The sequence below is a fragment of the Carassius auratus genome, chromosome 12 (assembly GCF_003368295.1).
Source record: "Carassius auratus strain Wakin chromosome 12, ASM336829v1, whole genome shotgun sequence".
Lineage (NCBI taxonomy): Eukaryota > Metazoa > Chordata > Actinopteri > Cypriniformes > Cyprinidae > Carassius > Carassius auratus.
The window spans coordinates 128,879-138,559 of record NC_039254.1 but is presented as its reverse complement, the minus strand read 5'-3'; the positions used below and the strand labels follow the sequence as shown (position 1 = coordinate 138,559).

Here is a 9,681-nt window from a genome sequence, read left to right as displayed (position 1 = left end):
AAAAATCTAATATTTTTATGTAGCAGTCTAATAATCTAAATTGTTGCAAATAATAACTGCATCAATTATTTTCAACAAAGTATGTTAGACTGCAATTCGAATAGAAATAATAATAATTCACTGGCAAACCTGTTATTTTAAAATTAATTAGGACAAAGCTAATAATTTGATCTATGGTCAATCTCTTGAATAAATCTTTATGCAAATAGTTTAAATTTAGTAGCTTATATCAGATATTAAGAACCACCCTCAATTAGTCGAAGGTGTAACTCACATCAATTAAACTAGTCTCATTTCTTGAATTAGAGATCATCAGTCTGATGAAGAGTCGTGTAGTATCGGTCAGATATTAGATGTATTTTAAACGGAGGGGCAAGGCAGCGCGAGCCTAATCCTCAGAACGAGCACCGGATCGAAACCCATCGTTTAACACCTCGAGACCCCCGTTAAACGCCGCGTGCCCGCGCTCTCCTAATCTAATCAGGGACGTGTGAAAAACCGCCGAGGGGTGATGTTGATTTGGGTTTGTGTGAGGATGTCTGGAGAGGCTCTAATCCACATCAGCTTTAGTCCTGGACAATGTGGATTGAAGGAGTCTGGCGCTGAGATCTGACAGCAGGAGCCAAAAACAGCTTCGGGGATTTCACCAGGCGGCGCAAACGTTCATGCGAGTAAAAAGCGTGAAGCTAGAAACGAAAGAAAAGCAAATCTTACTCTTGGAGAGGAATGCTCTTGATGGTGTCCGCTTGCTCGTGCTCTGTATTCTCCCACGGGACGCGTTTGGTTGAGCTTGAAGTGTCGGTAGAGCTGCATCATGTACGTCGGTAAGTGATGCCGGTGGCTTCTGGGTGACGTACTCCTCGTGGCGTGATTATCATATATTTTCCGAATACTCCAAGAAGCAGAAGCTGGTAGCAGAGCAGGCGCAGAGCTCCGTGCGCGTTCATGATGCACTGAGGTCAGAATGACAGGTCGAGGGTCCAGGAGAGCTTATATACCCCCCCCCTCTGCCCCTTGCATATTTAACAGTAGCAGAGGACATTAAAGGAAATTGACATGCCTTGACAGCTCATCATCTATTCGTGTGGAAATGAGGCGCATATTTTACAATGAACATTTAAAAGCACCTTGCGCCGCGTGACGTCACCGGAGTCGCTCTAGTCCTTTGAAGACTGTGATAACACGTCTGCAGGGTCAGATATACGTGCCTTTACTAGACCTGCATTAAACATAACATTTATATATCGACAAATATTATTTGCTCAACCTGTTGGGAGGTGGAAGATGTGTCTGGGTTCAGTGCTGGCTCACGTTAATAACAGTACAATGTTTTAATGAATTTTAAGTCATAATATATTATTGTCTGATGTGTGTGTGTGTGTGTGTATTATTTTTTTATTTAGCAAGTTTGCATATGCTTAATTTTGAGGTTTTAAGAAAATTATTGTTTTGTAAGTTCTTTTTATAACATTTGTAATGGGTATAAGATGAGTAGTAACATTTTAATGAATTTTAAGTAATAGTTTTAAGGATTTATTGATCTATATAGCCTGCTTATAATACAATATTTATTTTGCATTGACTTAATAATGTAGGCTATATGTTTTAGATTATATACATTTTTAATTATTTGCTATTTTGAATATGGTTCTTGATAGACTTCATTTAAGTAGAATACTGTAGAAAGTTGCACACACACACACACACACACATAAAGTAAAAAAAATATGTACTTGCAACTTTATGTGTGTGTGATATGTGCAACTTTCTACAATAATATATGTATTGCAATTTTTTGTTGCAATTTTGATATATTGATATGTGTGTGTGTGTGAGGCAGAGTGTATTAGGCAACTATGAAAAACAGGGTTGGACTTTTTATATTTAAAAATATAAGCATTTTATCCTTCACTGAAAAAAAGACTTTTTAATGGAAATTAATGATTAGAATCACTAGATAGGCTAAAATACACTTTGCACCACACAATTTCTATATGTCTGGTTGACTGTTGATCTTTTCAGCGCTGGCACAGACACACACACACACACACACACACACACACACACACACACACAGAGAGAGAGCACACGCATGCTCAAAGAGCTAGTCTTCCAAACCACGAGTGCCTGCCTTCTCTCTCTCTCTCTCTCGATTCTCAGAGATTTGCTGGAGTGTGTTTGCTCTGTTGTGAAGGCGGAGGGTTTTCACGGGAGATGGTGAGTGATTCAGTTTTCTGCACTGCTTATGTGATCGAGCTTCTCCTCACATGCATGCATGGATGTAGACTGCATGTCGGGTGAAGCTGCATTGCTGCAGTTGAGAAAAGAGAGAAGCATAAAAAGCAGTGTGTGCTAGAAACCGAGCTGATATAATCTGAGCGTCAGTGTGTCGGTATGTTACTGATTCTGCGATAGATTACACGACTCTGATTCACTCTGGTCAGATTATAACACACATATCGAGTGCGAGGTGTGTAAATCAGTTTAGAGCGCACAAATGTTTCATGCAGAGGAGATACGTTACAAGAAATGCTCGGGAAATGTTTCAAATGGGTCTGAAGCAGTGAGTCGATTCGCTCGAATGAATCTTTTGGTGTTTTACGAATCAAAATGTAGTAACGTTTCCAGTTCTGTAAGTTTACACTTCCAAACAACTGATCTAGTATAACACTGATCAGGGTTTCAAAAACCACTATTTGAACTCGACCGAGTCATTTTAAAGAACCGATTCAAAAGAACGATTCGTTTTCGAATTAGACCTCGCAAAAATCAAAAGAGAATCATTTGCGAATGTGTCGCTCTGAGTTAGTTTGTTGTAGTTTAGTAAACGAGAACTCGATTAAACTAACGATTACGTAGACATTCACGGCCATCATTGTGATATTGGAGGAACTTGTGAAGTTTTCACACCCTGAGCTGAGCTTCTGGATCTTAAACAGGTACATCGTCTCATGTAAACTAATCACATTAAATAGAATAAATCTCACTACAAACGTCATATTTCACTCCAACAATAAAACACGAAACCGTTTCCTTAATTGTCAGGAGATGCATTGAAAAAATGCCAAATTTTATTTTAAAAAGTTTTGGGAAGTTCTTGACAAACTTGGTGAGCTTCATCCTAACATCTCCGATTAGAAACTCCTCATTAAATACGATGTAATCTATCCTGCTTCTCATTATTGAATATGGATGAACCTACATGCCAGAGATCTGATCAATCCACATGAAAGCGATTTGATATTAGTGGATTTGAAGATGCTAATGTTCACCGCTTCCTGGAAGAATGAATGGTGATGAAGTTCGTTTCGGTTCTCCATCAGAACTGTGAAAATCCGTCTGTTTGACCCTGTCCAGTGCGAGATTAGAGCAGTTTGCGTTAGGGATTGAGATAAAGTCCGATAAAGGGGTCATTTGTAGAGATCGTTATAGAAATGAGGCCAATTAAAAACAGTGTCAACTCATTTTGCCTCTGGTTGGAAAGAGTCTTGCAAGAAACTTTGACAATAGCTATCAATACAGTGCATTTAAAGTGAAAGATGGTGTTTGATCTGCTTTTGAAGTTCACAGACTGTCACTTTAAGAAATGTGAAGGTTTGAGGCTGGGGGCAAGTTGTCACAAGATGATGTTTAGTGTTAAACTGTCTTAATATGTATATTTTTTGGGTTGTGAATCCTGTCCTCTAAATTAAACAAGTATTCCTCCATACGAGTCGACAAACTATAAACCTCACAATGGGATGCCATTTCTATTTTAGCCGCTTTTTGTTTTATTTTATGTTTAATAATTGTCTTGCTGTTTTAAGTTTAGCTGAATAAGCCATTAAACAGTTTAAAAACATAAGATTTTACATTTTTAATTCTTTAGTCAATGTCAATAAACATCAAGTTCCTATTGTGACAACTTACCCCATATACTGTAATGTGACAACATGCCCCGCTGGTTCACAGTGTGGTGTTTTAAATATGTTTTGTAATTGAGATTTTAAGTGTGTGTCTATACAGAAACAGAAATATTAATTGTAAATAGCTGGGAATTATGCAAAATTATTTTCCCCCCTTGAAATGACATCTGATTATGGCAGTATGGACATGGATTGTAAAACAGTTATTTTATAATTCATGGATTATTCAAAACACAAAAGTCACTTCATGAATAAATGAGTTTAGGGATTATTTTTGGATTGGTTGGGATGAATCAGTTGCATGAAGATTTAAATCATTTATTTGTGCATCTTTCTTTAAAAGCTGATCATTTGAGATACAGCCGCTGTGATTGAATGCAGTGAATGTGCTGTGTGTTTGGGGTTGTGGTGTATTTAGTTTTAAGCTGATTTTGTGTTTGTGGTTTGTTCACTGAATGCCTAATGTGCACAGATGATTTCAGCCACTAGATGTCACATGGTCCAGCTTTTATCTGTTTGTCAGTCCAGTGATCGTACGGCTGTGTCATTTAGTGAAGACAGCATAGATGTGTTCTTCCCACTGTGTGTCTGGCTGAATGCCCTGTTTAAAACCATCATTTCATGTCCACCATTAATTTATATTATATGAAGTCTATATTATATCCCTACACTGCATGAAAACGATTAAATCTGATCAGATTCTAGCACACTATAACAAGTGTGTGATATGTAGAAGATAAGTTACAAGAAACGCTTAAACTCTGCATCTGATTCAGTGAGTCGATTCGTTTGAACGAATCTTTTTGTATTCTGCATACTCTTCTTTTGCAGTGAATATAATGTCTAAATGAGTGAGGTTGATTATTGAGGGCAAATCCTGACAGGAAAGTGTTCTTCCCGTGGACACACTCAGGTGTGAAGCGGTCAGTCCGCTCGGAAACGGATGTTTAAACACAAAAGTGCATTGATGAGAGAGTCAGCAGGAAACGGTTTGGTTTCTCACAGCCCTGGGAGGAAGTTTCACAGGAAGCTGAAATGTTGTTCACTGCTTCAGAGCATCATCACGTCGCTCGATCTTCTGCTGCTTCCTCGTCTGCTTTGCCTCGTTTCTCTCATTAAATCCAGAAGCTTCAAACTAATTCTCTTCATGTTAAACTGTAAAGTACCACAAGGGCAAAATCTCACAGAGCCTCAGGAAAAAAGAGAGAGATGCATGATTTCTGGCTTTGGTCTCGCATTCATCTCTTCAAGTTCATCACACCGTTAGACTGACGGAGGAAGACACAGGTGTGGATGGGTTTGTTCTCACATCAACATCAGCTCACATCCAACTATACATGTGTCTGTAGAAATAGACAACAACACACTGTATGAGTCACAATTATACTTCTCTGTTATGACAAAAATCATTAGGATATTAAGTAAAGATCATGAAGATATGTAGTAAATATATAAAAACCTAATGTTTGATTAGTAATATGCATTGCTAAGAACTTCATTTGAACAACTTTAAAGATGATTTTCTCAATATTTAGATGTTTTTGCTCCCTCAGATTCCAGATTTTCTAATAGTTGTATCTCAGACAAATATTGTCCTCCTGACAAACCACACATCACTGGAGAGATCATTTATTCAGCTGATGATGATGCAGAAATCTAAATTAAAAACCAATATATCCTTATGACTGGTTTTGTGCTCCAGGGTCACATATAGGCCTATAAAATGTATAAATATGTGAAAAAAAGATAAAAATATTTTTATATACATTAAATATAATGTGTGTATAGTTTTTGAATTTAAAATATTTTTTATAATATGTATTAATTTTATTAATATAATTTTAAATATATATGATATATTTTTAAATAGGTATTTACAATTTTGTATTTTAAATTATATTTGTATTTATATATTTTGAATATATTTTATATGTAAAATATGTATTTATTTTATATATATATATATATATATATATATATATATATATATATATATATATATATATATATATACACACACACAAATAAATATGTTTAGTATATGATTTCTAAATAATAAATATTCCATATATTTATACATTTAGATTTCAAAGTACAAAAGTGGTATGTGAAAGTCACAATGACGTTAAATGATTTGAGACCCACACTAGCCTCAGCTCAGACTGATGTGTGTGTTCTGTGTGTGTTCTGTTTTTCATGTGTGTTTGAGATGGAGATGGTCCTGCGCTGTGTCTCTCTCGGAGAGTTTGTGCTGTTTTCTCTCCATCTGAAGTGTTTTCTGAAGAGTGTCCTTGAGAAGCCTGTGATTCAGAGGAACTGGACACAGTCCGATCGCTTTGACAAGATCTGCTTAACTCTCAGGATAATGATTGGATGAAATGCTTCTGAAAGAACTACACTCTTCTGCATAGCTGAAAATGTTAATAAATTAGCTGAAATATTGAATAAATTCACTAATTTCCAAGCACCGATTCCATATGGAGCAAGATAAATGTCAGTTTACTCCGCTGTAGTTTAGAGACAACATTCACAACAAAATCTGGAAATTACAAAAATCCACGGTTGACGAAAAAAATGCTTCCTGAAATAAAGAAAAGCGTTATTTTATGGGGAAGGCTGTAATATATTAAATAGAAATATGAAATATCTATATATCTATCTATAATAATATACTTGCTAACATTTAGATTTCTTTCAGTAGTTATTTTGTATTTTAGATGATTTGAATGAAGTACACTGACTTTACAGTATTTACTCTCTGTCCTGTCCTGGGATGAGTGTGTGTGTGTGTGTCTTCCCTGAAACCTGTGCTGAGGTTTACTGTGTTTGCTCAGCTGTGTGTGTGTGTGTGTGTGTGTGTGTGTGTGTGTGTTGACGAAGACGGAGTGTCTTAATTGCTTACGAATGAAGTGATTAGTGTGATGTGTTAACTTACGAGAGCTGCGGCGAATTACGTGATGTAAACACACATGCTGTTAGGAGCTCGTGAGTGTGTGTGTCTGTGTGTGTGTGTGTGTGTGTGTGTGTGTGAGTGTCTGTGTGTGTGTGTGTGTGTGTGTGTGTGTGTGAGTGTCTGTGTGTGTCTGTCTGTGTGTGTGTGTGTGTGTGTGTGTGTGTGTCAGTGTCTGTGTGTGTGTGTGTGTCTGTGTGTGTCTGTGTGTGTGAGTGTCTGTGTGTGTGTGTGTGTGTGTGTGTGTGTGTGTGTGTGTGTCTGTGTGTGTGTCTGTGTGTGTGTGTCTGTGTGTTTGTAGGGGAGGCAGTCACACACTCACTCTGTGGAGAGCTTTTAATTCATGTGGTAATGTGTGTGTCTGTGTGTCTGTGTGTCTGTGTGTGTGTGTGTGTGTGTGTGTTGTAAGACCCACCCACACATCCTCCACACACACATGGATTTATCACGCCGCTCTTCTTGAGCGTGTGTTTGTGTCTGACGCTCAGACTGAAGATCACTCTCGCTGTGTTAGACTGCTAATCAGAGGCTGACACACACACACACACACACACACTCGCTGTGCTGTCGCTCTGCTCAGACGTCTGTGGATTTGATGCTGCTGCGGTGTGTGTGTCCTCAGGTACGGTCAGTTCCAGCATGTGTGTGTGTGTGTGTGTGTGTGTTTTGTGCAGATTTGCTTGTTTTAGTGATTCATGTTGTTTGAGCACAGTCTGCGCGGTGTTTAATCATCATCTCGGGGAGTTTTATGAACATCTTGGCTTTGAATGATTGAGTTTGTATCTGAAATATTTCTGTATTCTGTATTCATGTCTGTTTTGTGTACAGACTGAAGAAACGGCTAATTCTGACAAAAACCAACTTCGTACGCTTCAAAAGAAACTTGAATGATCCTTAAACGTGTCAAAGTAACAAGTAATAAAAATTTGTGTTTATGTCTTTTTGAAGACACTTTTCTGGGTATTTTTAATACAAACCTCATGAAATTGAGGAATATCACAGGGTGTTACCAGTCGACGACCTCTGTGATGTCATTTCCTGTTTTATGGTTTTCTTGACACATAACAAAAATGAGTTCCTGTCGGTTACACCACACTGATTTGTTATGATAATATTTTATGTGTATATTTATATGGATAACACATTTATTTTCAAATAAATCTAATATTAATTATAAATAAAATATCTAAATATACTTACCAACTTTTAAAATGTATATTATCTTCATTTATTTATTTATTTATTAAACTTCAAAGTTTTTGTTTACGTAATATATGTGTGTACTGTGTATATTTATTATGTATATATAAATACACACATATGCATGCATTTAAGAAAAATGAGTTGTTTATTTATTAAATCCATTTATATAATATAATGTAATATAAATATACATGTAAATATTTTAGTCTTTATGTATATGTCTGTGTGTGTGCATAAAATATATTTATTTTAATAAAATATTCAAAAATATACTTATATCATTATTTACGAAATTTGATTTTAAAAATATGTATAAAATAATAAATTAAATCTATATATTATAATGTGTGTTTATGTATGTTCATAATATTTCTGTAATACAATATTGAATTATATTTTAATAACTTATTTTCTTACTATATTGAATATATTATACTAAATTTGAATATTAAAATGCAAACACAATTTAAATTAAATGCAAAAATTTAATTAAATTTACATTTTAAATTTAAATGCATCAGCTGATATAGCAGATATTGCCTGTTCCAGATCAAAGTGTATGCGTCCTGTCTTTGCGTTTATAATGTATATTTGTATAATTGAATAAAAGCAGAGATGGATTATCCTCATCGAGCCGCTGTTTGAGGCTCGGCTCGTAAAGCACATGATTTGAGTCTAGAGGATGGTTTCTGAAATGCTGAATGCAGTTTCGCTGATGTCTTTCTCAGTGCTGTGGTTTGATTGGAGCGAGTGTTTTCAGTGAGAGACGTGATGTCTGTGGGTCACACTGCTCTTCACTAACCCACAACACACACATTCACACTCCTTCGTGTCGCTCAAAGCTGTTTGACGTTCATCGGTGGATGCAGAACGAACATCTGTCTAACAGTTTAACACACAGTAAGACAGCTGTGTTCATGTGTGTTCATATTGGGCTGTGCTTCTCAGAGCCGTTCAGAATAACTGTAATTATGTGCTATTTCTGATCTGTAAATGCCTGCGTGTGATGCACTGTTTTTCCTGGTGCATTCTGGGAAAACCTACAGTGTATTTGCGTTCAGTTCAAGAGCTGATATTTAGTTTGCAGTCATGCTTTTATCCCCTTCTTCTGATTGTTGCATGCACTGTGGGTTTTTGACACTCTTGCTGACAAAAGTACCATGTTTCTAGCACAAAGTGATGATGCAATGGTTTCTGTTTTCAAGTAGTATTTTATTTTAATGTCTTCACATGTATCGTGTGTAACTAAAATATCACAATTTAATTACTAATGTCTGCAAATAATTTTATAGTGGTTTTGCTTTATTATTAATGCCATATTTTTGGGGAAGTATGTGTGTGTTCAAATTTATTTATTTTTATATATTTATAAAATATGTATAAAATATATTTACAAAATTTTCACTTTTTGGTAGTTTGATTATTGCCATGTTTTAGCATTATTTTATTTATTTACTTGTTTATTTGGGTGTTGTGTTCAAATGCATTTATTTTTACTAAAATATTAAAATAAATTTTACTAACTTTTGACTTTTTATAGTTGTTTTAGTATTTATTAATTTATTTGTTTGTTTTTATTTTTTTGTGCATAATTTATATATATATATATATATATATATATAT

General features: G+C 35.5%; 2 protein-coding genes across 5 annotated transcripts in view; one reads left to right on the top strand and one right to left on the bottom strand.

Annotated features, from left to right (window-relative positions):
* The window catches only part of LOC113112136 (disintegrin and metalloproteinase domain-containing protein 12-like), a 63,633-nt gene extending 62,817 nt beyond the window's left edge, over nt 1-816 (bottom strand). Inside the window, exon 1 of the mRNA XM_026277593.1 lies at nt 715-816. Coding sequence (XP_026133378.1) covers nt 715-816 — 102 coding nt within the window. The remainder of the gene's footprint in view (nt 1-714) is intronic.
* Nucleotides 817-2,206: 1,390 nt separating this feature from the next.
* Nucleotides 2,207-9,681, top strand: part of LOC113111362 (paladin-like) — a 35,683-nt gene continuing 28,208 nt past the window's right edge. The window contains exon 1 of one of the 4 annotated variants that reach the window (XM_026275988.1): nt 2,207-2,217. The gene's annotated coding sequence lies outside the window, so the exon portion shown is untranslated. Of the gene's footprint in view, nt 2,218-4,975; nt 5,193-7,154; nt 7,478-8,935; nt 8,959-9,681 lie in introns of those variants that run through there. The other 3 variants (XM_026275990.1, XM_026275987.1, XM_026275989.1) reach the window with 3 other exon arrangements.